This window comes from Exophiala bonariae (assembly GCF_035927105.1).
Source record: "Exophiala bonariae strain CCFEE 5792 chromosome Unknown scaffold_20, whole genome shotgun sequence".
NCBI lineage: Eukaryota > Fungi > Ascomycota > Eurotiomycetes > Chaetothyriales > Herpotrichiellaceae > Exophiala > Exophiala bonariae.
In genome coordinates, this window is record NW_027042495.1 from 246735 (window position 1) to 273953 (window position 27219).

Genomic DNA, 27219 nt, shown 5'->3' on the forward strand with positions numbered 1-27219 from the left:
ACTCTCCTGCGCACCCATTTCTTAGACTTGCTCTGGAGAGCAATCCTGAAATTGAACCGGCAGTGAGAGTCTCAAACGAGAGCCTTCGCAGCAGAGGATCTGCCTTCTCCTCATCATGTCCAACTCTTTCGCACCTGTCGATTCGATCCGTGTCAACGGTGATGATTCCAAGAAACGCGTCGCCTACTTCTATGACTCAGATGTCGGAAACTATGCCTATGTCTCTGGCCATCCCATGAAGCCTCACAGAATACGGTTGGCTCACTCCTTGGTAATGAATTATGGCCTCTATAAAAAGATGGAGATCTATCGAGCAAAGCCCGCCTCCAAATACGAAATGACCCAATTCCACACCGACGAGTATATCGATTTTCTCGCAAAAGTCACTCCAGACAATATGGAGTCTTATCAAAAAGAGCAGCAGAAGTACAACGTCGGAGACGACTGTCCAGTCTTTGACGGCCTCTTCGAATTCTGCGGCATCAGTGCTGGAGGCTCTATGGAAGGTGCCGCCAGACTGAACCGCCAAAAAGCTGACATTGCCATCAACTGGGCAGGCGGTCTCCATCACGCCAAAAAGAGTGAAGCCTCGGGCTTCTGCTACGTCAATGACATTGTCCTCGGCATCATTGAACTCCTCAGATTTCACAAGAGAGTTTTGTACATCGACATCGATGTCCATCACGGTGACGGGGTGGAGGAAGCTTTCTATACCACAGACCGCGTCATGACTGCCTCGTTCCACAAATATGGAGAGTATTTCCCTGGCACTGGCGAGCTCCGGGATGTCGGTGTTGGCGGCGGCAAGTACTACGCGGTCAATTTCCCTCTCCGCGATGGCATTGACGATGCTTCATACAAGGGCATCTTCGAACCTGTCATCCGAGCCACCATGGAATATTACCAACCGTCGGCTGTTGTTCTCCAGTGTGGTGGTGACAGTTTGTCAGGTGATCGTTTAGGTTGTTTCAACCTCAGCATGAAAGGCCACGCCAACTGTGTCCGATTCGTCAAATCTTTTAATCTACCCACACTCATCCTTGGTGGTGGTGGCTACACGATGAGAAACGTGGCGAGGACTTGGGCCTTTGAGACGGGTTGTTTGCTTGGTGAAAACATGCCGGCCAACCTGCCCTACAATGACTACTACGAGGTAAGAAATCAACTCCTTTTCACAATTTGATGACTGACTGGTCCAGTACTACGCTCCCGACTACGAGCTGGATGTTCGACCCTCAAACATGGACAACGCCAACTCGAGAGAGTATCTAGAAAAGATCCTCCAGCAAGTACTCGAGAACATGAAGCGGACTGCCCACGCACCCTCAGTCCAGATGACAGATGTGCCAAGAGACTCCTTGGGACTCAACGACGACGACGAGGCCGCTCTCGACGACATGGACGAGGATGAACACCCAGATAAGCGCCACACCCAGCGCAGATCTGACAAGTACGTGCAGAAGAATGGCGAACACTCTGATAGCGAGGACGAAGATCCCGATGAGCAATCGACACGCAGACGACGCAATATACAGGCCAACTTTCGTAACATCATGGATGTTGCTGCGAACGATTCAGGTGTCGAGACTGGCAGCGCAGTTGGTACCCCAATGCAAGGCTCGAGCGTACCGGATGATGCAGACGAAATGAACATTGACTCGGTTGAGCAACCAATGGCAAGCCCAAGTGCTACCGATGGAGTCATCAACGGCTCCACTGTCATCTCAACCGCGCAATCCCCAGCTCACATTCCATCTGCCGAAGATGGTGATGTCGAGATGGAGGATGCGGACGTCAATGGGGATGATGCTTCAGCCACCAACCACGTTGCGCCACCTGAAGAAGAGTCGACAATAACAGTACAACAGCAGAGAACGCCGCCAGACTCTCCTCCTCAATCTCCCCAACAAGATCCCGCACCTGCTGAGGAACAGGCACCTCCTCCGGCAAGCACCATCTCACTTACAGCACCACCTGTTACAACAGAGGTCACTGAACCCGCAAGGGAGCCTACCCCCGATGTCGCAGCGGTCCCTGCAGCTGCGGCAGCTCCCGTTGAACCCGTGGGCGAAGTTGAACCTGAGCCCGAAGCCGTCATCAAACCCGAGCCAGAGGATACCAATGACGACATTGCCAAAGCACAAGCAGCGGAAGAGGGTCGGATCGAGCGAGAAGTTGCCAACGCGGAAGGTGAAGCCAGAACGGAACAAGCAGCCAAAGCGGAAGAAGCAGAGGAAGGCAGTGGCAGCATTGTCGTGAATGAGGCCAAGGATTAGGGACTCTCAAAACCCCTTGATCGAAGCTGGAGATTTACTTCAGCTCCGCCATACCAATATTAGGTGGCCGTCAATATGGTGTCAGACAATTCGTTTAATGACAATGAATGATCATGAGGCATCAGCTCGGTTCTGGAGTGACCTGGATGGAAGCGTTTCCTGCCCGCATGGCGCATGGAGGTATAGCAATCAGAACTTTGCGTGGTGTTAATGGAGGATCGGTGGAGTTGATGACGACCTGGGAAAAACCAACTTACTCGGTGGTCATTATTTAGTCGACCACCTTTTTTGCATTTATCTAAAAGCCGCTGCGAGATGGCCGCACGCGCGTATCAAGAATTCAAATGCATTGGTATCTAGGCACTTGAAAGCTGCTCTCTTCAAGCAGGGAGACCACAATTTTATTTCATCTTTCTCGGCTTTTCTTTCAGTCCAAAAACGCCTTGCGACACCTCGTTATGAGTTGCGAAGACGCTTCTAAGCCAGTCCCTGGATCAGACGCCATGGAATCCTTTATCTTCCATATGATACAGTCAATCCAAGACGACGAGTTCCAGACAGAAATAGACCGTTCTTGGTGTGCTTATTTGTGTATACCACTTACAGCCTGTCGACGAGAGGCACTCACCCGAAGCCACAGGTGGTAAAAGTCGTACGGTCATCAACCGTCAATTAGACTACGACCTCCACCCACTCCAGTTAGCACAACATCCCCCGAAATCCTCCACGGCCCATGAATAAGTAAGAAGCTATTCCTCCGCGACCCTCAACACAACCTTCCCACCACCCCTCCGACCCCGACTCTCGACGACCTGCATCGCATCCCTCCCGTCTTCCAACGCAAACACCTCATCGACAAGACCCCTCAAGCGGCCCTCCTCCACCAACCTCCCCAGAACCCGCAACTCGACACCGTCAGGCTTCACGATGAAGAAGTCGGCCGCCACGCCCGCCTCGTCCAGCGCGGCCTGATTCGCCGCCGCTTGCGTCTCACTCCCCGCGATGACGGCGAGGGGCGCGACGACCGTGACGATCCGCCCGGCGTTGCGGACCAGCATGCTCGCGGGCGAGGAGAGGATCGGCTGGAGCAGGGCGGAGCCCGTACAATCGATCACCAGGTTGACGGGCGCGAGGGCGCGAGATGCGAATGCGTCGGGGATGCTAGTGAAGGACTCGGATGTGTAATCGATGACGGCGTCGGCGTGGAGGGTGTCTGTCACGAATGGGAGGGACGTGCTGCTGCACACGGCTGTGACGTGGAAGCCTGCCGCTTTGGCGAGTTGGAGCGTCGGTGCCCCGACGCTGCCGGATGCCCCGGTTATCAGGACGCGTGGTTGGGGGGATGGTCGGGGATCGGGAGTGGAGAGGGATGATGGCGGGAGGTGGCCGTGCGAGAAGAGGGCCTGGTAGCCAGTCAGACCCGAGAGCGGAATGGTGGCGAGCACGGCGTTCCATTGCGATGGGCTGATGTTGGTGATGTGCGGTGGGATGGCCGGCACGAGGCTGAGCTCATGCTCCAGCGCGATCGTATACGTTGCGGCAGCGCCGTCGCGGTCGAAGTCTAGGAGGGCCCATACTTTGTCTCCCGGAAAATACTTTGGAGGAGAAGCTTCGGTTTCGTTGCCCTCTACTCGAAATACCTTTTCGACGATGCCGACGACGTCGTGGCCGGGAATGGCGGAACCGTATGCATGGAATCGGGACGGTTCAAGGATCTCCGCCCAGGTCAACTCGCCTCGTGTCAGAGCCGTGGTGAGCACCCGGAGGAGATAGCTTGGAGTGGTTGCTTTTGGTGATGGCGGTGGTCTAGGCTCTGGGAAGTCTGCTGTCGTGTAGTCCAGGTCCGCTGGTTTGGGTGGACTATCGGGAAATCGAAATGGCGGCGTGCTGCCATCTGGCACGCCAGGGAGATGAAGGGCACGCATGCTGGGCTTGTTTCTTTGGTCAGGATGGGATAGTCCCTAGCTACGACTCTCATCTGCTGTGGACGACGGCGTCTTCACCATAGGGCAGACCACCTGGGGACCCAATACGAGGTTCAGTCAGAAATATCCCTCCCCGCTCCCCACAGGGACACGCATGGATTCAGTGAGCCACTCAGTAGTGGCTTGATGTACGAACCGTGCTACGCTCCATCACGTGCTGTATGTCGAGATGAACGACATTTGAATGAATGTCCCCATCAAGATAGACTCACATTTGCAAACTTTTGGATTTGGTCAGGCATCATTTGGTATGCAAAGGAATTTGCTTTGCTTTGGGCAGTTCTCGTATGCGAGAGGCCTAGGCATCAGTAGTTTATTATTCTCTTTAAGCTTTCTCTTGTGGATAGGGGGAGATCTCTTGTTATCAATTCCTGACCACATGCTGTTCAAGTTTGAGATAACGCAACAATGAATCTGTAGAACTGCTCGGGGATCGAGACTGAATCGTGCCACCGCAGAGTCATTTAGCTACCTCCTTTATTGCTCGCCCTGAATCTCATGCTCCAGGCTCCAGGCGAGCCTACAGAGCCTAAGGAATCAGGTCACCGAGACCGACAGCGCCGGAAGTGGAGGGACAATGGACAATGTTTAAGCAGCTTGTAGTGGAAGAGAAGCCTAAATATCCGCCTTGGCGGGGGCGCTTCTGGGCTGCTTCTCCCCAATCGGTTGCCTGCGTGCTTCCAATCTTGTTATCTTTCTGGCAGCTCTTCCATCAAATCCATCCACACGTTGTCCATGTTGCCATTCAGAGCTTGCTTGACGACTCAGGTGTGGGCCATGTGAGATTTCCCATCCAGCTTTTTGCTGCCCGTCTTTCCTTCTGCCATTTTAGTCGCGTCGGTGGTGCTCACTTTTCTTATCCCTCCAGTTGTTCAGCTTCGGGCGACACTGCTCGCCACCCTCTCTTCTTCGAACCCTATTAATTCGACAACTTCTTTCATTTCTTACTCAAAGCCTGTGTAATCTTGTCCTGTCTACCTATTGACGCCAGACCTCTGACACGCCGAGGCGGGCAACAATAGCCTCCACTTGGTGGTGACATGTCAAGCTGCAGATCCACACCCTGAGACGTCACTCATCGCCGCACGACGACTGCGCCTCCCTTCGCGTGTTCTTCATTTCAAAAAGCAAAAGTCCAGTTCTCTTCCTTCTCTACAGCTCCCGCGGTCGATCACTTACGGTACGACCTTGCGATGCCTCTGTCCGACTATATCACAAGTCCGACATCTTTTGCAACCCGCCAGCTGCTTGGTACCTTGGCCAGTCGAGATCAGCAATCTCTCAATGGCCACATCGATGGCGCGATCCAAGTTCTGTCTGCGGGCGGTCGACATTCCTCGCATCCAGACTTCCTTCACTTGACCCTACTCGTGTTTGAAGCCGTGTTGGAGGTGGTGTGTGTCAGTCTACCGGGTTACATCGTCGCGAGACAGGGCGCTTTCGATGCGGAATCGCAGAAATTCCTTGCCAACCTCAACGTCGTCCTTTTCACGCCATGCCTTATCTTCACCAAACTTGCCTCTCAGCTGACGGCAGAGAAGCTGGCCGATCTCGCAATCATTCCCGTCATCTTTGTTGTTCAGACCATCGTCTCGTACATCTGCGCCTGGATCATCTCAAAGACCATGGGATTCCGCAAGAGGCAAACAAATTTCGTCATTGCTATGGGTGTCTTCGGCAATTCCAACTCCCTGCCCATCTCCCTCGTCCTGGCATTATCAAAGACCTTGAAGGGCTTGCATTGGGATAAAATCCCACATGACAATGACAACGATGTTGCGGCTCGAGGTATTCTCTATCTGCTTGTGTTCCAACAGCTTGGACAATTACTTCGTTGGAGCTGGGGTTACAACGTCCTGCTGGCACCGCCTGAGACATACACAATTGAAGAAGGTGGCACGAAGCAGCCGGATGCTGCAGAACGAGGGCGTGGAGAATATCGCGATAGCGTCGACAGCGATCATGAACAACGAAGACTACTCAGTCCCAGCTATGACGGTCCTTATTCCAGTGACGATTTTGAAGAAGATGCCACTAGAGTTGGGACCGAATCACCCACCATGTCAAAGTCTGATGGGTTCAAAACCCCTCGCACTCCAATCAACCCATCGGCTGGCACTTCCAGAAATTCGTCGCATCAAAATCTCAACGGTTATGCAACGACGCCTGATGCCATGGCAACTCCCACTAATGGCATGGTCGCTCCCCACGCTCACATCGACATTCACAAATGGTTGAGAGACCCCGAGAATCGAAAGTATGATGAGGAATGTGGTGGCGTCGAAGCTTATATTAACAAGGCGAGGAACGGAATCAGAAGATTCTTTTTGAGACTAGGCCATTTCTTCAGCTCGACGTCGAACAAGGCCTTCCAGTTACTTCCCAAGGTCGTACAGAAAGGCCTATCCACGATTTCAGCCAAAATACGGGCATTCTTCCATGGCCTCGCTGAGTTCATGAACCCGCCTCTGTGGGCGATGCTTGTGGCCGTCACAGTCGCCAGTGTTCCCAAACTTCAACACCTGTTCTTCGACCAGGGAACATTTCTCCGCAACTCTGTCACGCGTGCAGTGGAACAAAGTGGTGGTGTCGCAGTTCCTCTCATTCTGGTTGTTCTTGGTGGAAACTTGGCCAGGAACACTATTCCACGCGATCCGGCTGCTGCTACGACAGACCCGAAGGAGGAAAAGAAACTTCTGATTGCATCTCTCGTTGCTCGGATGCTTTTCCCTACCATCGTCATGGCTCCATTCATTGCCCTTCTCGCCAAGTATCTTTCGATATCCATTCTGGAAGACAAGATCTTCATCATTGTCTGCTTCCTACTGTCCGGAGCGCCAAGCGCATTGCAACTGACCCAGATTTCGGCACAGAACAACGTCTTCCCAGGACTGATGAGTCGGATCTTGTTCCAAAGCTATGTCGTTTGGATTCTCCCGTCGACCTTACTTCTGGTCATGTTGGCGTTGGAAACGGTAGAATGGACAAAACTGTAAAGAGAGTATTTGATTCGTGACGTAGGCTTGCACAAAAATAGCAAATGGCGTCCGGTTGGGAGTATCCCATTTTTTGACCGTATCGGTAGAAACCAGCGGCTGAATTGGTAGTGTTTTATGTTGTACAGATATCCTTAGTCTTCAGAAATGAAACGGTACACGGAAAACCGAGTTTTATGTCTTCCAATCGACTCTATAATAGTTCACAGTAGTTCTGTCCCAGGTTCGAGGTGCCCACATTAAGCCAATCAGACAGGATAAGGCTGACGTTGAAGTCGGTTGTATTCATAGGATACGGGACCTACACTGTGAGAGCCTGCCAGAGTACTTGCTCTTCTATTCATTCGGCACTTGGCTCTGGTCCCTCGGGTTCGTCCCACGGAGCGTTCTCGTTGATTTCCTGATCCTGCTTCTATAGAGCAGTGGCAGGCAGGAAGCCCGAGGGAGATGCCTCGGAAAAACAGCATCGTGACACTACGACTTCTGCACAGCTACGAAGACCAAGAACGTGGTCAGTCGATGAGATAACTGCGTGACCACCGATCTCGTATATGCTTAGCAGACATGATGCAAAGTTGAAACGTCGCCCACGAGCATTCTGTATTCAAAGCGAAAGCCTAACAAGATTCCTAACGATGTCACCCTGCTCGACCACTGGTGACTGGCGTCAGCCGCAATGCCGAGCACAGTTCCTTGATTCCATGGCATCAGGACATATACTACCTAGGTAGGTATCCGATATCAGCCCAGGAGAAACCCGTTGAACCCTAATAACGCCTGGAAGCAAGACAACCTCAGGTGCCCGAACCAACCGCCTTCGAGAATGGCGTTTAGACGAGTAAGCACGAAAATTCATGATACTTAATATGGAAGTCTTGGGAGCTGAGACAGTGGAAAAGTTGGCCAGCCGAAGTCACCAGGAGGTGAACTACCACTGCAGAGTAATGAAAATACTATCTTTGGTCTAAGTCTTGCGTCTTGGGCCGAAATTAACCAAGTCGTAGCCAGGGACGGCGGCGCAGGGCTCGAGTTGAAGATAATAGGCGACGGTGAGCCTGCGTCCCGAAAGGGTCTTTGAAATGCAGGACGGGGTTGCTCTGCATTAGTCACGAGACTAAAGAACTGCGTCTGGGACAGCAAAGACGTTTATTCGTAGATCCACGAGAGTGATCTGGTGGACTGAAGCAAAACCCGGGCAGTGGGCACGCAGGGCAGGAATCTGGAAGAGAATGATGCAAAAGAAGCCTCCTACGTAGCCGGTGTTGATGCTGCGTCATAGGCACAATGACGTGTTTCGTGGGCGGTGGTGACGGGTTGTATGGGCTCGCTTACGGCTGCCCTGAGCCCGAGGAGTCTTGGAGACAACCAACTTGAACGACACCTAAATCTGAAAGGTGACTTTGGGCTTCAGGCCCTCGCACAGGGGTGTCGAAGGCGCTCCCACGCTGCCCAATGGGTACCATCCCGAGAGACTGGGGGCACTAACTCTAGGCGGCCAAGAGCTTTCTCGAAGGGACTCCACATGCCAGGGAGGAACCAGTCCCGTGGACCGTGGGTGCCCGATGGGAATCTCGCAATGCCATGTTATTCGTACAAGTTCCTGTAAGTGCCTGTGAAAAGTATTTTCCCCTTCTCGAGAGGTGCACTGATGGAGTCCGGAGTTGGGAACCACATCGCCGTGAGGCAGAAAACACGAGGCATGAATGAGAGGTGATCGTGGTCAAGGACCGTCTCTAATCAATTATCCATACCGATTGGATCTCCATAGTCGTTGTAGCCCTTGTCGATCTCTCTATATCAGTCGACAGTCATTCAGAGACAAGCGTCATAGCCGAAGATATGGAGGACTGGAGTTGGTAGGACCCAGGTCAATGCAGATGGTGGACTCATGCCTACTGCAAGCCCACCGTTTGCTACGCCTCAATCATCATCAAGCCACACTGACACCCCTACGTGAGGCCCGATTCTCGCACTGGCCACCCTCTAGGCTCTGGTTGCTTGGTGGGGGGTCAGTAAATAATCAGAATGGGCGTGTCCAAGGTACACTGATCGACAGTCCAAGCACCCTTTTAGGGCACGTCTTCGTACCTCTTTTGCACCACCACTGGGTCCGTCACTGCACTTCTTCCTCCCCCTCCACCCAAATCATCAAATATCAAATCTTGGGCTGAGGCCACTTCTTTAACTGCTCGAGAAGTTCTTCCCTTAGACCATCTTACTTCCATCCCTGGGCTATTTCAATGATTGCAATATCATCTATAACCCTCAACCTCCCTTCTCGTTAAATCTCCCAACATCCTCTTCGGCCCACCTACTTCCGGCTGCTTGCTCAGCAGCTTTTGCCCGTCGTCCCCCGTCCATGGGACCCTATCCCTCATTATTGTTTCCCACCATCTCTTCTTCTTATCACAACTCTGCTCTATAGCTCTTCTTCTATCGGAACCCTCATAGTGCGACAAGCATACATCGCACTCGCAACACTCCGGCTTGCACAAGACCGCATGTGTTGAAATCTGAGAATTGCACTCCATCAATGCGCTTTTGCGCACCCACCATCAAGAACCGCACAACCAATTTCAGAAACACCCTTAGTCACCATGACAGAACCTCAACCCGAACAAATCCCCTCTCCGGAGCTCTCCAGAAGTCCTGATGAAATATCTCCAGAACTGCCAACGACATCCCCTACACAAACATCGCCTTCCTCACAAGCCCCCCGACCTCCATCGTTGAGCAGTCAAGGCGGCGGTATGGCCTTTGCCATCAACCCCTCCTCTGCCCCTCTTGGCCCAACGCAGGCCGCCAGAAGACCTGGCCCATTACCCTCTCGTGCCAGTGGTCTGAATTCAGACATCCAAGCAAAGATGAAGGCTTTTTCACTCTCGAGACAAGGTGCTCCCAGTGCAGGAGGTGCTCGATCCGGCTTTCCCGGTGCCCAAAATCCACCAACTGGAGCATTTGCACCTAGCCCGATCCCGGGAGCAACTCCAGCTTCACCAATACCTTCCACCAACCCTCTTCGCCTACCGCCGACCCTGAATCGACCCAATGCTCCTAGCTTTGCTTCACCCAGGAGTGGGACCCCCCAGGCAATGAACCCGCGAGGTCCCATGGGTGGACTAGCTGCGAAGCGTGGCCTGAAGCCTGGTGGCATGAAGCTTTCCGACGCCCAGAAACCTCTACCTGCTGGTCAGGAGGCCGACAAGCAGGACACTGGATCTCAATTCAGTAAATTCTCCAGCATCATAGATACACAAAAGGGCACGTTGAATTTCGCAAACAAGGCTGTCATTCATGGAAGCGGTATCGACTTCGAGGGTGGCAGCACATTTTCGATATCTTTGGACGAGGTTGATACGATCGCTGAACTCGGAAAGGGAAATTACGGCACCGTCTTCCAAGTCCGACACGCCCGTCCAAAGATGAGAAGACCCGGCTTGGGTCTCCGAGGAAATATGCCACGCCAGTCTTCGGCCTCCATTCCCAAAGACGATGAGGAGGGCGAATCGCAATCACCCGCTACAGGCGGAACCAGTGGCCTCGTCATGGCCATGAAGGAAATCCGACTGGAACTCGACGATTCCAAATTTGCTCAAATCATAATGGAATTGGACATTCTACATCGCTGTGTGTCTCCCTTTATCATTGACTTCTATGGAGCCTTTTTCCAGGAAGGATCGGTCTACATCTGTATTGAATACATGGATGGCGGATCGATAGACAAGTTGTATGGTGATGGTGTCCCGGAAGGTGTTCTCCGAAAGATAACTTTGTCTACGGTCATGGGATTGAAATCATTGAAGGACGACCACAACATCATTCATCGAGATGTCAAACCCACCAACATATTGGTCAATTCGCGAGGTCAGGTCAAGATCTGCGATTTTGGTGTCAGTGGTAACCTGGTGGCATCGATAGCAAAGACCAATATTGGTTGCCAGAGTTACATGGCACCTGAACGGATATCTGGTGGTGGAATGGCTCAAGCTGGTTCCGCCGGTGGATCCTATAGTGTCCAATCTGACATTTGGTCGCTCGGCCTCACCATCATTGAATGCGCACTTGGCAGATATCCTTACCCCCCGGAAACATATGATAACATTTTCAGCCAACTGAGTGTGAGTTTTGTCCCTACAGTCGATGGGAGAATGCAGGAAACTAATTTGATGTGCCTAGGCAATTGTTGATGGAGAACCCCCCGATCTGCCAGCCGATCAATTTTCAGAAGTCGCAATCGATTTCGTGCGAGGCTGTCTTAACAAGATCCCTCGTCTTCGTCCGACCTATACCATGCTTCTCCGGCATGGCTGGCTCGCGCCACTTATGAAACCACCCACGATTTCCGAAGACGACGAAGCCGAACAGGCTGCTGAAGCGGGCATCGAATCCGTATTCACAAACGGGTCAGCTCCAGATACAGCTGATAAGGAAGTTGCAGAGTGGATGAAGGCCGCACTCGAGAGGAAAAAGGCAGGCAAGATGGCAGTCAGCAAGAAGCCAGCGCTCCACGAGGCACCGCTCGATGCCGTCCCCGGAAGTCCACTCCTCACGACAGACGGTATGCCTCCCATGGTAGAAGACCCTACCCTGGCCGACATCAAACCCAACCCCGGTGTACGAGTGGAATCACCAAGTTTGACGGCCGCCAAAGTCCACAGCTTGGATTTTGCATCAGCGACATGAGGAAAATGCTTCCTCGGAAGGGATTACTCTTTATGATTGTCAAGGCTTTTTTCATTGATATGGCGAGCCGCGTACGGTTTCGTCGAGCCTACTCTTGTGAAGCGAACAGCGAGGAGAGGCTTGCAATATGACGAGAACAGATCTGGGAAACTTTTCAAGACAAGATACAATAGTGTAACGATAACGAGGAATGAGAAACATGCATGAACCCTGGTCAAGGCCCCTCTGATTTTGTGCCATCACTTGGTGCCGTTAGTGGACGATATATAGAAACGTGGATAAAGAGATATAAATCTGACTACTCTTGACTATGCGATGTTGGCCCAATGCCGGCTTCGAGCCCTGCAATGCTATGCAATACGACGTGAAGAAATATCTTTGAATTCAGAGTTCGATATCTTTTGACTTTCGCATCCTCTTCGCATTTTTGTCACAAATTCCTATACCATACCTAGTTATCCAGAAGGTATACATGTAGGGACTCGATCTGGTCAGGCTGAGCTGAGGCTCGGGAGAAGATCTCCAATGATGTCACCGAACCCAATCCCGCGACTTCTCTCCGGCTGGTGCAGGAGAGCAACTGACCTCATTTTTCCGAATCCATAAGTAATCATTGAGTGAAATCCAACATAAGATATGAACATCTAGTACTACAAGTCCCGTTGATTTGAGAACTTTGTTACCACTTTTTCAGATCACACAAGAACAAAGTAGGTGTGGATCAAACATGCATTGAACCAGCGGGTGAGAGACGAATCCGGCTGACGGCGCGGTTTCATCTTCGAAATTTTGAAGTGCTCGAATCTTGACATCAACCATCTGTCACCATGCCAGCTCTGGTGCGGCGCCTTCTCATCTGGGCGGCAGCGGACGGGCTGGTCCTGCAGGCACATGGTCCTTCTGAGAACCACAGGGCGATTCAAATCGACTACAAGAACCGGCAGATCAAAGAGCTCCCTTCTTCGGCCTCAAATAATGGAGGTGCTGCGACACCGCTTGAGGCGCACGGCATCATTGGATTATTGTCGCTGGCGTCGTCGACTTTTCTGATCGCCATCACGCGCCGTGAGCAGGTCGCGCAGATCTTTGGGAAGCCGGTCTACGTGGTCACGGATGTGGCGCTCGTGCCACTGTCGTCGCAGGGTGAGGCGGACAAGGCTATCTCAGCCAGTGTCGCTTCGAAAAGCCGTGGGACGAACGATGCGGCTACGAATACTGAGTCGGATTCAGAATCGGATCTGAGTGACGATGGCTCCGATGAGCATGCACGTGCTGGTACTGCTGCCGATGGGGATGGAGATCCACATGATGCGGAGCCGGAGACACCAATGGACGATGTCAGGCCGGAGCAGGCACGTACGACGTCTAGCACCAGCATTGCCAGAGATGTGATTGCGAATCGTGGCCAATATGGACGTTTTGCCTCCCAATGGTTCTCAAAGCAGGGCTGGGGCGTTGCCAAGGGTGGGAATAACTCATCAACATCAATCTCTTCTACTAGGTCAAAGGATGACACTGCTGGAAATGCTAAAGAAGGAGGTGCTGCTACAGCCGCCACGGTGAATTCTGAGTCGGCCAAAGAGGCGGTCGACCAGGATGATAGGGCGCGTGACAAGGAACAAACAGTCGCTGAGAACTCTATCGCGGATGCATTACCGAAGATTCTAAGGACCACGAAAATGATATTGACGTCGAGGAGTTACTTTTTCTCCTACGAGTTCGACTTAACGCGGAGACTGGCGCTCTTGAATGGTGCTTGTAGGCCTCCTGCACGGGAGTCTTTGGACCCTTTGGTAAGTTAAAGGCAAAGTTGATACGAAGGAGAGGGATATATGCTGACAATCGCAGTATTTCTGGAATCGACGACTTGCTGGTCCGTTCTTTGACAGCCGGCAAGATGCTTTTTTAATGCCGATTATTCAGGGGTTCGTCGGTCAGAGGGCCTTTGTTGTCAAAAAGACAAAATCAGAGGAGTCCGAGTCTGCTGAAGTCGTTGCTGCCAATCATGGTGAGCAATCGGGTGAGCTCGAACAGGCAGTCGATAAAGCTAAAGAAGGGCTGGCCAATTTGAGTGGGGAATCACAGTCGTACTTACTAACTTTGATATCTCGACGATCGGTCAAACGATCTGGTCTTCGGTATCTGCGGAGAGGCATCGACGATGATGGCAATTGCGCAAACTCGGCGGAAACCGAGCAGATTCTCTCAGCACCGGATTGGTCATCGACAAGACGCATTCTATCCTTTGTGCAGATACGAGGCTCGATCCCACTATACTTCTCGCAGTCACCGTATTCATTTAAGCCCATTCCGATCCTGCACCATCCAGCGTCCACAAACGAAGCCGCACTCAAGAAGCATTTTCAAGACCTCAAGAGACGATATGGAAAGGTCCAAATTGCTGCGCTTGTCGATAAGCACGGGACAGAAGCGGCGATTGGTGAAGCATATGACAAGACCATCCATTCCCTGACAGACACCCATCAACTGGAGGATGTTGAATTCGAATGGTTCGACTTCCACGCCGAATGCCGTGGCATGAAGTTTGAGAATGTGTCTAGACTGATACAGAAGCTGGAGAAGACGGTTGAGGCGTACGGGGAAACGGTGGTCTTGGCCAGCCAAATTGAAAAAACACAATCAGGAATCATCCGTACCAATTGTATGGATTGCCTGGATCGAACCAATGTTGCGCAGAGTGCGTTTGGGCAGTTCATGTTGCAGAAAGATCTGGCCAGTGAGGGGTATTCGATAGATCTACTGCACGACGAAAGCACGACGTGGTTCAACACATTATGGGCGGATAATGGAGATGCCATCTCGCGACAATATGCCTCTACAGCGGCGTTGAAGGGCGATTTTACTCGAACACGGCGGCGAGACTATCGTGGTGCGCTGAATGACTTCAGCTTGACGTTGACTCGGTACTACAACAACATGGTCAATGATTACTTCTCACAAGCAGTGATTGATGTGCTCTTGGGAAATACGTCTTGGAAGATGTTTGAAGACTTTGAGAGCACGATGATGAGAGCGGACCCAGGAATATCGATTGAGAAAATCCGGGAAACGGCAATCGAGAATTGTGCCAAGCAGGTCATTCAGGACGAAAGCGAGGATTTGATCCACGGCTGGACCATGTCGACGCCGTCGCACGAGAATACGCTGCGCACTTTACCGTTTGAAGAAGCGGTCGTTCTGTTGACTGATGCAGCACTATATTGCTGCAAGTTTGACTGGACGACCGAGAAGCTTGCATCGTTCGAGAAAGCCGATTTGAGGTCCATCTCCAAGATTCGATATGGCACTTATATCACATCGACACTCTCAGAGCGGGCAATGAAAGAAGAACTGAACGCTGGAGTGGTGATTGTGTATCAACCAGGCAAGGAAAGCATCATCCGCACAAATACCAGATCACTGCAAAATGTTGTTGCCCAGAAAGCTGACGGGTCCTCGTCCTCCGACAATCGAATCGACGGTGGTACAGGGATTCTCTCCTGGCTGGCGCCCTCATCGCCTCCAACGTCGAGGACGATCGCCATCAAAGTGATCCCCACGGCAGCGACGACGACGACAGAAGACATGGAGTCTTCAACGGCTTCAGGTCGGTCAGAGTCAGCTTTGCAGACAGCTCAGACGGTGGCCGAGGAAGTCCAACGAGCGATCACTGGTTCAGCCACTGTCTCTACATCTACATCAGGGGAGGCTGATACGCATAAGAAGGATGGCCTAGTCGAGCATGAACCCATTATTTCGCTGGCGGAGGCGAAGAGGCGGACGGGTTATCTTGAACAGTTGGGGCATTCTATCAAGAAATTGGTGTGGACTTGATTGGAGGAAGACACATCTTACCTTTAGATATATACATTCGATCACATGGTGAGTCTTGTTGAATATTGAAGATCGTTGTTGTCTTTTAATGTCACGATGAAATTGCGCGTTGGATGATTTGATAGACGATATTGCATCAGGCGTCGCGTAACTTGCCTCCATTCCGGCCCCACAGCCATCTCCGGTTACTCGCCGTCTAATCGCCCATGTAGTGCCATGATGCAGTTACTAAGTCCTAACTACTCGGTACTACAGCTTGCCTGAGCCTGTAACAATTGGCTTGGTGGCTAGTGCCACCCCTAAATCCACACCCAGCAAGTCCCCTATAACTGAACGGCGCCACCCACACCTGCTGGCCACCGTGACCCTGAGCACTCCCCACCTACTCAGAAAAATTCCCACTTACTCGTATTGCCCGACATCACTCACTGTACTGGCACCGCACCCAATTCCTGGTTCGCAGCGCAGCCTTTCAACTTTGCGATCCTGCTGAGTTCATCCATAACAAAATAGGACAATCTGGAATTTTAAACTCTCCGTCCAAGCCCATATCTATCTACAACTAACACGGGCTAATATCCTTTGCTTTTTTATCACTTGTGTCTCGACCAAGAACCCCCACCTTCCAATACCCACCCATCACCTTTGCGGGTGCGGCACAGTTGCACGACCACAACGTCTTTCCCTTCGCCCTCGAGCCTCCTGCGGGACGGTGCCCGTCATGGCGTGGCGCCCGGAGGAGGGGGGTCTCCGACAACTTTCTGAGTACCTAAAGAATTCTTTGAGTGGCCATGACAGAGAAAAGCAGAAGGAAGCAGAGCAGGTGAGTTACACTCCCCGATCTATAAGAAAGAGGAGGACAGGCGAGAAATAGGAAAGCAAAGTTCAAATGAGATGTCACGCTTCACTGTTCTCGTCCAGCAATTCTACCCCTGTAGTTCTGTCTAGATGAATCGAAACACTGACCGCCAATGGATCTTCCCCAGATGCTCATGAATGCTCGCAACAATCCCGACTTTGTCAACTACCTCACCTACATTTTCAGCACACCCCAAGTCGCCCAACAGCTTGATTTGAATGCTCCGAGCCTGTTTCTTGTGCGTTATGCTGCCGCTATCAACCTCAAAAATCACGTCAAACTCTTCCACAAGTCCATCCCCAAAGATCAACTGGAATACCTCAAAGCTGCCACTTTGAACGTCCTGCAAGACCCCAACCCACAATTGCGAAGTTTCTCTGGCACAGTAATCACCGAGATTGTCCAACAGGGCGGTCTGCTACAGTGGCCAGAGATCTTACAGAATCTTCTGTCTATCGTCAGCAACGCCGCTGGAAATGTGCCACCCGAGACTCAAGAGGGCGCCATGTCGGCTTTGGCCAAGGTCTGTGAAGACAACAGAAAGCTTCTCGACAAAGATTTCCAGGGTCAGAGACCGATGGAGGTCATTGTACCCAAGCTACTGGAATATGCCGGTCACCAAAACCCCAAGATCAGGGTCTTGGCCTTGAGTACCCTGAAGAGTTTCATTCCTCAAAAGTCTCAGGTCTTATTCGGCGCCTTGGATGTCTACCTTCAAACAATCTTTCAATTGGCTGCTGACGAAGACACTCAAGTCAGAAGGATTGTATGTCAGTCGCTCGTCCAACTCGTTGATTCGAGACCCGATATGCTCGTACCTCACATCAACGGTTTGGTCAACTATATTTTGACCCAACAGCAGACAGTCGGCGCCCCTGATCTTGCACTTGATGCCGCCGAATTCTGGCTCAGTGTGGGTGAAGAAGAGCAACTGAGAAATTTGATGGGTCCTTACCTCCAGCAAATCATCCCTGTTCTACTGGCTGGAATGGTCTACGGAGAAGATGAGGTCTTCAGACTCGGTGGAGATGAAAATGATGCCGATGTCGAAGATCGTGCTGAAGACATCAAGCCCAAATTTGCCCAGACCAAAGCCGGTAGAGGCGTGGTATCAGAGAAGGAAGAGGGTACTGACAGCCCTCAGCCAAATGGCACCCCTACCAAGAAAGCCGATCTGAGTGATGGCGAAATCGAAGGCTCAGATGAAGAGGACGATGACGAATGGGATGAGGAGGATCCAGAAAATGCCTGGAGTCTACGAAAGTGCTCAGCAGCTGCACTTGATGTCTTTGCGGTTAACTACCACGCTGCGGTCTTCGACATCATTCTCCCATACCTCAAATCTAATCTTGACCACACTTTATGGCCCAAGCGAGAGGCTGCAGTGCTGGCCTTGGGCGCAATTGCAGACGGTTGTATGGAAGTGGTCGCACCGCATCTACCGGAGTTGGTACCTTTCTTGATCTCCAGATTGAACGACGAAGAACCCGTCGTCCGACAGATCACTTGTTGGTGCCTTGCGCGCTATTCAGAGTGGGCAGCAAACTTGGAGTCCCCGGCTGACAAGCAACGATACTTTGAGCCCATGATGGAAGGTCTTCTACAACGCATGCTTGACCAGAATAAGAAAGTACAGGAGGCAGGTGCTTCCTCATTTGCCAGTCTTGAGGAGAAGTCTGGCGACAAACTCAAACCTTACATCACACCTATTCTCCAGCAATTCACCGAATGCTTCAAGCGTTATAAGGACAAGAATATGTACATCTTGTACGACTGTCTCCAGACCCTCGCAGACAATGTCGGTGCCGAGATTGCTAAGCCGGAGCTCGTGGATCTTCTTATGCCTGTGTTGATTCAGCGCTGGAATAAAATTCAAGACGACTCAAGGGAAATGTTTCCTCTGCTTGGATGTCTGGGCTATATCGCCATGGCTTATGGTGAGGTCTTTGCACAGTTTGCCCCACCCATCTTCGACCGCTGCATCAAGGTGGTCTATGCAAACCTACAACAACATATGGCATTTGTCAGTGGAGTCAGTGTTGACGCGCCGGATAAGGACTTCATTGTGACCGGACTCGACCTCATCTCCGCCATCATTCAAGCCATCAATCCCACCAAATCTGGACAATTAGTCCAGAATTCTCAACCTCAATTTTTTGATCTTCTCTCCTTCTGTATGGAAGACAGCACTACCGATGTTCGCCAGTCTGCTTATGCTGTACTGGGTGACTGTGCAATCGCTCTCTACGCCACTTTGGATCAATACCTCCCCAAGCTTCTACCAATTTTAATTCGGCAACTCGATCTGGACACCATGCCAGACGACGATTCTGACAATCACTTCAATGTTCTAGCTAACGTCTGTTGGAGTCTGGGCGAGATAGCAGCACGGGCCCCGACTTCGCGGCTCGAAAACTTTGCAGGACCAATTGCCAAAGCTCTTTTGACCATTGTCAACAACGAAGAAGTGCCAGACCCAGCATCAGAAAACGCAGCCACAGCACTTGGTCGTCTAGGACTAGCATGCCCCGCTCAACTGGCACCTTTCCTTCCAGAGTTCGCCGAACCGTTCCTGGGCTCCATGTCTAAAATCGCCAGCTCTCACGAAAAAGCCTCCGCGTTCATGGGCATGAACAACATCATCGAGCGAAATCCCCAAGCGATGGAGCGAAGTCTTCCGGCATACTTTGGTGCCATTGCCCAGTTCCCTCAAAAGGGCAAGGCTGGTCAGGAGTACAGTGAGGTTCGCGCCAGTTTCGCTCGAGTCATCCAAGGCTATCAGAGCCTGATCGGTGCAGACGGGTTCAATACTTTTGTTTCTGGTTTGAGCCCACCGGTTAGAGCTAAATTGCGAGATGGATTTGGCGTTGGGTCTTAGACTTTCTTCTACGGATGCATGGGTCTTTGCCACTGATAGAGATGGTATGTTGGTCGACGTGGCCGCAGGAATGATACCGATGGGCCAGTGGTGTGAACCCAATTCAGAGTCTTTGTCGAACCTAACTCTGGCCAGAGTTATGTTTTATAGAAGACTCTGCATACCTCTATCTCTGGAGACTCATCAAGACGTAGACACGAGAAGAGCAGCGTGTTGATCACATAGCCATGGAGACTCGAAATGGAAGAAGGCGATATAGTAGCGTATAATGGAAATGAACGAACGAACGAACGACCGAGAGAGTAGACGAGGGACAAGGGGGACAGAGCGAGACGGACAGAAGTTGCTGGCTTGTAGCTAGCGACCAGGAAATAGACGAACAAAGTCAAGCAGCTGGGCAAGAGGACGGACGGATGCATTTCTTGACAGTCGGTGTTGGTTGTGGGAATGTATCAGGTTGCAATCAGGGGGTTACAATGATGGTGCAAAGAACAACCTCAAGTCACCCAGGTGTCCAGACCCACGGAAGGAAGGAGTCCAGCATATATCTCGTGAACGAGGTTGACGAAGCAAAGCAAGAACAAGAACAACAATGACGAATGAGGAGGATGATGCATATAAGAACTTGTGAGAGAGCAGCAATAAGTGCAGCCAGCTCCTAGTTCGTCTAATGCCGAAGAAGCAAAGACGACACGGCCAGAAACGTTCAGAAAAAACGTCGCAGTTCCTCCTCCTCCACCTCCTTACTAACGCCATCATTGATCCGCTTGCTGGCTGGCAGTCAAGCAGGCAGGAATGGAGTAAGCACAGAGCCCAATTATGAAGGAGAAGGAGAGCAGAGCCAGAGCCAGATCTCGAATCCCACAGCCCCTTGACGAACAAGCGACGCAAGATCTCAGGCTGAGATCGGAAGCAGCAGCGACGACTATCACTATCACCATCACTATCACTTTCATAAGCACGGTCAAACCTTCGAGCGCAAAGTGAGTTCCAAATGGATTATTCATCGAAACGAGAAGAAAAACGGACTTGGGATTTGAATGAATTTTTTTATCAAGGATTCGCCTGCCTCCTCGTCCACTGGACAGGAAAGGACCAGACCGGACAAGACAGGACATGAATCTGGGCGTCGCGCTGCACATCCAGGACCAGAAGGAAGAAAGGCTGGATGCAATAATGATGATGATTTAAAGCTTCGTCTACTCAGCAGCAAACCAAATCAAACCCAGACGGGGGAAGAGATGATTCACGTCTCCAAGGAAGGAGCGATCACGATCAACGAGGATCACAACGATTGCAGGCGGTTGCAGGATGGCGGGGCGGGCTTAGGGACAAGACAAGACGAGATGAGGACTGAGTTCCAGTGTGTGTCTCGAAGACAGACAGAACAGACAGACGGACAGCTATGATCTGCCCCCTTTTGCAATCGACACGATACTAGCCACAGGCGACTCCACACCACACCACACCACACCACACCACACCACATCACGACACGACACAGGAATTGCATCGTTTTTTGTTGTTGTTTTTTTCTACTTTCAACCGTTTCAAATAGCGATATCATATCATATCATATCATACATAGATAGCTAGCATTAGGTAGGTAGAACCGTAGGTAGTTAGATCACAACCCCCTGGCGAGACTATGGACCCGAGAAGGTGTTCCTTCGCGGGAGTTTACATATAGCGATCTAATATGTGGGATGGAAAGGCATAGCGAAGCGAAGGGATACTAGGAATGAACAGCGAATCACTTATCTTTTGTCCAAAACGAAGAAAAGTTCGGAGCATGTTACAATTAGAAGAACATATAATAGGTGTGTTTGATAACGGGAAATAGACACCAACCGTCTGTCTTGACGTACAACTTACAAGCGAAAGAACCCCTCAAATAGACCCTTATTGCCCTCGAGGCACCCTGCCCCCTTAGAGACTTCCTCCTGCTCCAGGACGCCGTCATATGAATTTGAAGCCCATTGATTTGCGAAGAAATCATCTTGTCAGTTGTGCCCTTGCGTTGATGAGGAAAACTTCCAAATTTCCTTCACTCACCGAGAACACCAATCGCAATGCGATTCCATCAAGGCACAAGACTTCGCGAGAAGCGAAAGTGTAAATAGGTGAGAGTGAATGCAAGAGTCAGCTGTTCCCACGGAGGAGAAGACTTAGCTGAGTCAGATCCGCTTATCATTGATTGATGGGTGAAGAAACACGTCTTCTTGAGAAAAATTCGAGTGTAGGGTCGATGGTGAATGTAACAACATGAACCGAAATGAAAGCCTCTTGTGGCTAGACCGCAATTGTCCTCTGTCCAGGCGTGAACGCATACTTTGGTAGCAATGCCATCTTCTCTTCGGGGCTTATCTCATTGTCAGAATAGACCAACCTGGTTGATTTTGGCTTCTCCTTCTTTACACCTTTTTCCTCAGTCGTCTCATCCTTGGTTGGTAACGGTGTAGCAGATTGAACTGGCGGGGCGGATTTAGTGGCTGTAGTTACATCTGCCTGCTTAGATGCGGATGAAATTAAATCGTCAATTGAAGATGCATTAGCTTCATCAATTGATGGATTCTGGGGCTGGCCTTGTGGAGCAACTTGTGCAACAGCATTGGCATTGGCGTCTTGTGGGCGATACTGTGGCACAGAATTATGACTTGTAGGAGCAGGGATCTGACCTTGATGCATTTGTTGAAACTGGAAGGCATTCACTGCTGGTGCACCGAATGCGGGTCTTTGTGGCAATCCTGGAGCATTTGGGAGACTTACACTGCCTGTACGTACAGGGGCTGGAAAATTCCCATTAGTAGCGGGAGAATGTGTACGCTGTGGCACATGGTGTTGAACTTGCGATTGCTGTGAGAAAGCAACTGGGGAGGCTGCGGACGCAAAGGGTGGTTGCGGAAGACCGTTCGGGGGTAGATAAGCCTGCCCTGGCCCAGGGAAAGGATGCTGATATGGGGGAGGGTAGGCTGGGTTGGGATGCTGCTGTTGAAACGAGCCCGGAGGGGGTTGAGCGTATGGCTGTGGATAGGCAGTTGGTGGTGCTGGACTGTATCCTGGTTGTCCGGGAGGGGTAAATGGAGGTTGACCATATGCACCTGGAATGGGTGGACTGGCAGCATGTGGGTAAGGTGCGGGTGCTTGGAAAGGTACACCAACAGTCGGTGTCTGGGCAAACGAAGGAGGTTGGCTGTACGAACCGTTTGATGGAGGCGCGGCGTACGGTTGCTGAAAGCCTGGGTATGAGGGAGAGGTAGCCTAGCCAGAAGATCAGCTTCAAGGATATATTGGGAATTGGCATGAATAACTTACGGTATTGGTTTGAGCATGAGCCTGGGTCTGGGTCTGGCTTGGTGTTGGAGGTACTGGAGTGGAATTGCCACTGTTCCCTGCACTACCCTGCTCAGCAGCCAGCTTAGCAGCTTTATGTTCGGCGAGTCGCTTTTTCAAATCCGAGATTTGCTCGACTTTTGGTTTCTTGTTTCCATTGGCAGCGGCACCTGCGGTCTGAGTGTTGCCTGTGGCAGCTTGCCGCTCAGCTTGGGCTTGGTGGTAGGTGGTCAAAACGCGCTGAGAGTGTTGTTGGACAATGTCTTCAGGAATGCCTTCCATGCCGAAGATTTCAATATCTAGACCAGCACGATTAGGCAGAGCGTTATCGACAGCTGTCAGGTTTTCTTTATGGACCTGACTCATGTGAACACTCAAGCCTCCCGCGGTGTTTAAGCGACGACCACATCTTTCGCATTTGAAATGCTTCGCTTTCTGATGATTGATGAGGATTTTGAGATCATCAAAGTCTCGCTCGCAGTAGTAGCACCATGGACGCGAGAGAACCTCCTCGATGTCAGGGTGCTGACGCTTCTTCTTGGTCATGTTGAAGATTGGCCGAAAAGATCGAGAGAGTTGAAAGAGACTGCGTGACACGGGAAATGAGGCTGGGTTTTACCAGGAGCGATGGGGAGGGTTTACGTGGCTCGGAGGATGAATTGAGATGGTAACGAGTACAGTGGTGATGGTGATGGACGACTCGAAATGACAATATAGGTGAACGTGTTGGTAGGAAGGGGTTGGAGGACGAGGACTGACAACCTTGGAACTTTTAATTTGCCAAGGCTCTCGGACTGGTGGTGCAGGAACGACCCGAGGAAGATTATCCACTTTGAATCTCTCGGGCTGCGGCAAGAGCGACACTCCAGGCAGTTCTTTAATTAACCACCTAGGTAACTACAGACCACCTGAACCGTGACTGCTTGTTGAGTGCCTGTTCCATCTGTGGCTTCAATCTACCTAATTAGGTACTCTTGGATGCTCATCCTGATATTGGCTTCGACCCTGTCATCTGCAATGTTCATCATGTCATTTCTAGAGTACAACTATTCAGTTCTCTCACTCTAAGGAACTGGTCACACGCCGACTTTGTATCAGTAAACTGATAGTGACAACCACCAAATCATGGACATTGATCCTCGGTTCATTCCTGACAATGCCATGCAGACCTCATGTAGTCATTCATGTACATATTGATTGACCTTGTCCAAAACACCTTCGCTTGTGCGCATGTAGAATGTCGTGATTATCCCAATGCCTTGTCCCCCGAAGAAAATCCCTTCCCAATTGCTTTCATAGCTCGACCAATTGACTCTATTGTGACGAGGTCCCCTTCCGTTGACGCTTGCTTCGACATGCTCATCCAATTATTGGTACAGACGTTGCTCATCACCCATGACCCTGCCTCAACTAGCCGCTAGCTCCTCGAGATTTCCTCAATGATCGTCGGGTTGGCGTTGTACCATTGATCACAATGGTTGAGTCGCTTTCCTCGCGAGTCAGAGTTGGTCGTTGTTGTGGACTGTCGTCGATATTGACATCCATCAGACGTGGTCCTCGATTTTGCCCAGCACGAGCTCGTTGCTCCTTCTCCGTCATGACTTGAATCTCATCATCCGTCGCACTGTCTTCATAAGTCTTGTATGACTTGTTGCCCATGTTCGCCTTCCTGCCAAGGCCGCTTCGCGATCCGTTTGTGCGCTTCATTTCCTGCGACCCAATACCGTTTGCGAGTTCACGAACGGGGGTTGTGGCTGGTGTGGTACGAGAACTCTCCGCCTTCGAGGTGAACTTGATCTTGGCCGGCTGTCTTGGTTTTGGCGACGGCATGGGAGAGACGGTCTGTTCAGGCGGCCCAGAAACACCTCCTTCCATAAGATTCTTTTTGTTGCGAGGTCTCTTGTCCTGATCAGTGACCTTCCAGTAGGCCCACTTCCGAAACATGCTGAAGCTTCGTACAGGATTCGTGCCGTTGATAATCTTCCATTTCCAAGTTTCTGCCTTTTTCTCGTCATCATGAAGCCATGAGTGATGCTGCGTCACCGCAGCCACAAGCTCCTCGTCAGTCCATTTCCGATCCTGCAGTTCCTTGTCGGAGAACTGTTTCCAATCGACATTGAGTGGGACTGGGAATGACTTGGGACTGGGTTTGGTGGCAGGCACACGCTCCGGCACTGGAGTATTGACGGTTGATGTTCGTCCTTCTGCTGCCTCCTTTGCTTCTTGTGCCTCTTTTGCCTCTCTGGCTTCACGTGCTTTTGTGTATTGATTGGGTTGTTTCGGCCTATTGGGATCATTGAGACGGCGCCGTTTGGCGTTGGGCGTTTCCTCTCTGCCATTGACCAACGGAGTACTCTCACGCTTGCGGCCGCTGGCGGACGAGAGAGATGGAGCTTCAGACACATCTCTTGTGGCTGGAACCTTCTTGCCATCGAATCTGGTTCGGGTCAGTCGTTTGTCCACCGCTTTCGAAGGCGTGTTGGCAGATGCATCACTTCCAGCTGCTGATCGTGGTCGAAGGGCATCAAGAATATCGGATGCTGTCTTGTTATTGTTGGTATTGTACTTGATGGAGTACTCATCACGATGAGTTTGTTGTCGTGGAATAAGCGCTTTGCCATTCTTGTAGACAGGCTGCCATCCATCAATGTTCTTGGGATTGCGTGCCTTTGCGCGCATCGCCTTGAACTGTCTCTCAGTTGGCACGAACCCCCCCTGCTCGAATGGTTCCTGGTTGAGGCGCACATCGTGCTTCTCACTTGCAGTGACTTCATCAGCAGTTCTCAGGCCTGGAATGCCAGATTGGAGCAAAGCGGGTTTGTTTGGGTCGTACTTGTAGCTATATAATATAGCTTCCTTCTGTTCTTCGAAAACATCAGGAGGCTGAAGTTGTTGGGGGTTTTTGGGTTCGTCTTTGTCCTTGATCCAATTGATTCGGCGCTGGAGTTCAAGGTACTCATCTTGGGCGGCTTTCATAGCATGTTGATTATTGGAGCTAGTGGCATACAATTGATGTCGGTTGAGACCGGTAATGTTGACGCTAAACCTTGATGCTTCATTGAGCGGGAGAAATCCATCCTCATTTAGCTCTTGAGAGGCGTACAGTACTGGGCGGGAAGTATCTGGAAATGCCGACTGCCAGATAGATTCAAGTTCAGTAGCCATGGCGAGAGTCAAATTTCGGGAGATTGCTTGAACTGAGAATTATGCTGATGCATCGAGATGAAGAGAGAAATGAAAGATGAATTGATGATATCAAAGCCTCGAGTGCTTGAAAACTTGGTAGTGTAGGTAGAAAGGAGGAATGAGTAAGCCAAGAGATGCTAATTAGCGCAGGACTGAAGGATGATGAAAGAGAATTCGACACAGGATGAAGATAGACTGGTATTCAACATTCAAGACAATGAGAAGGTTGTTCTTGAAATAAAAGGTTTGTAAGAATTCTCTGAGTTGATTGTAGTGATCATGAAGCTGGGCCGGAGTACTGGAGTGACTGCCAGTCTAGCATCAGCGACTACTTCACTATTCCGATGCGTTTTAGGCCATCATGACCCAATCAAAGCAGTGGCGTGAATCAAGATCCATGCTAGCCCAAATGGGTCACCGATTCTTGGCGCCTCCAGAAAAATTTCCATCGAATAAGGTTTCGGAGGGAGCACTCCACAGTTCTACACTCCTCCGTACTGAAATACAAACGTTTTGATGCTACAAGAGCCTCGTGAATCTGTTCTGATGTTCTAAATGTCTATGACCCTGCAGTGTTGATGGATTGAACAGAGGCTAGGTGAAGCTCGTTACTCCTCGGTCGCAGGCAGCTCCACACGATGGTAAGTACTTCTCGAGGAAGTCGAAGCTATTTATCCTCGAGCCTCGATGGACCCTGAAGATACCTCCTACCGACACTCTGAGTGACTTTGTGGCGAATGCTTTCGAAGCATCTATGAATTGTTCCATTGCTGCTGAAGCTGAACAAGATCTATGCGTCACTCCCAATGCTGGGGCTTTGTTCTCGAGCTACAATATTGTCGTAAATCAGGGGATACATGGAGGAGGGCGAACGAGGCCCGCCACCCTATCTCGCCCTCTCCCAAGGTCTTTCGCAGCGTGGACGCATACAATCTACCTCTTGGGGAGAATCGTTTTCTGAGATCAACAGAATGTAACAAGGATGCACCGAGTGATGACAGTCCTAGATTTCTTGCGCAAAACTGGCATCAAGTGCTGGCGGAGGATGTGGTACCGAATATGTTTTCCGCCAGACATACGTTACTCTACACAGGCAGGGAGCATTGACACAATCTGAGACTTTGGTACTCAAGCTAGGAGCAATCCAGCTTCAAGTTCAAGTAGGTGAACGTATAAGAAGGACTACCAC

At 51.0% G+C, this 27219-nt stretch overlaps 8 protein-coding genes across 8 annotated transcripts; 5 read left to right on the forward strand and 3 right to left on the reverse strand.

Annotated features, from left to right (window-relative positions):
• Positions 1-115: 115 nt before the first annotated feature.
• Positions 116-2276, forward strand: LTR84_005384 (uncharacterized protein; the record flags this gene model as incomplete). Its single annotated transcript, XM_064848953.1, has 2 exons — positions 116-1153; positions 1200-2276. 2 exons carry the CDS (start codon positions 116-118, stop codon positions 2274-2276), a joined length of 2115 nt encoding a protein of 704 aa, XP_064704167.1.
• Positions 2277-3025: 749 nt separating this feature from the next.
• Positions 3026-4201, reverse strand: LTR84_005385 (uncharacterized protein; the record flags this gene model as incomplete). The annotated part of the gene is made up of 1 exon (XM_064848954.1): positions 3026-4201. One exon carries the CDS (start codon positions 4199-4201, stop codon positions 3026-3028), a length of 1176 nt encoding a protein of 391 aa, XP_064704168.1.
• Positions 4202-5454: 1253 nt separating this feature from the next.
• LTR84_005386 (uncharacterized protein) lies at positions 5455-7257 on the forward strand (the record flags this gene model as incomplete). Its single annotated transcript, XM_064848955.1, has 1 exon — positions 5455-7257. One exon carries the CDS (start codon positions 5455-5457, stop codon positions 7255-7257), a length of 1803 nt encoding a protein of 600 aa, XP_064704169.1.
• A 2597-nt stretch (positions 7258-9854) lies between these two features.
• Positions 9855-11940, forward strand: LTR84_005387 (uncharacterized protein; the record flags this gene model as incomplete). The annotated part of the gene is made up of 2 exons (XM_064848956.1): positions 9855-11375; positions 11434-11940. 2 exons carry the CDS (start codon positions 9855-9857, stop codon positions 11938-11940), a joined length of 2028 nt encoding a protein of 675 aa, XP_064704170.1.
• Positions 11941-12767: 827 nt separating this feature from the next.
• Positions 12768-15774, forward strand: LTR84_005388 (uncharacterized protein; the record flags this gene model as incomplete). Its single annotated transcript, XM_064848957.1, has 2 exons — positions 12768-13733; positions 13789-15774. The coding sequence occupies 2 exons, from the start codon at positions 12768-12770 to the stop codon at positions 15772-15774; spliced, it is 2952 nt and encodes a 983-aa protein (XP_064704171.1).
• A 971-nt stretch (positions 15775-16745) lies between these two features.
• Positions 16746-19511, forward strand: LTR84_005389 (uncharacterized protein; the record flags this gene model as incomplete). The annotated part of the gene is made up of 1 exon (XM_064848958.1): positions 16746-19511. One exon carries the CDS (start codon positions 16746-16748, stop codon positions 19509-19511), a length of 2766 nt encoding a protein of 921 aa, XP_064704172.1.
• Positions 19512-21803: 2292 nt separating this feature from the next.
• Positions 21804-23390, reverse strand: LTR84_005390 (uncharacterized protein; the record flags this gene model as incomplete). Its single annotated transcript, XM_064848959.1, has 2 exons — positions 21804-22772; positions 22827-23390. The coding sequence occupies 2 exons, from the start codon at positions 23388-23390 to the stop codon at positions 21804-21806; spliced, it is 1533 nt and encodes a 510-aa protein (XP_064704173.1).
• Positions 23391-24254: 864 nt separating this feature from the next.
• On the reverse strand, positions 24255-26009 carry LTR84_005391 (uncharacterized protein; the record flags this gene model as incomplete). The annotated part of the gene is made up of 1 exon (XM_064848960.1): positions 24255-26009. One exon carries the CDS (start codon positions 26007-26009, stop codon positions 24255-24257), a length of 1755 nt encoding a protein of 584 aa, XP_064704174.1.
• Positions 26010-27219: the final 1210 nt, after the last annotated feature.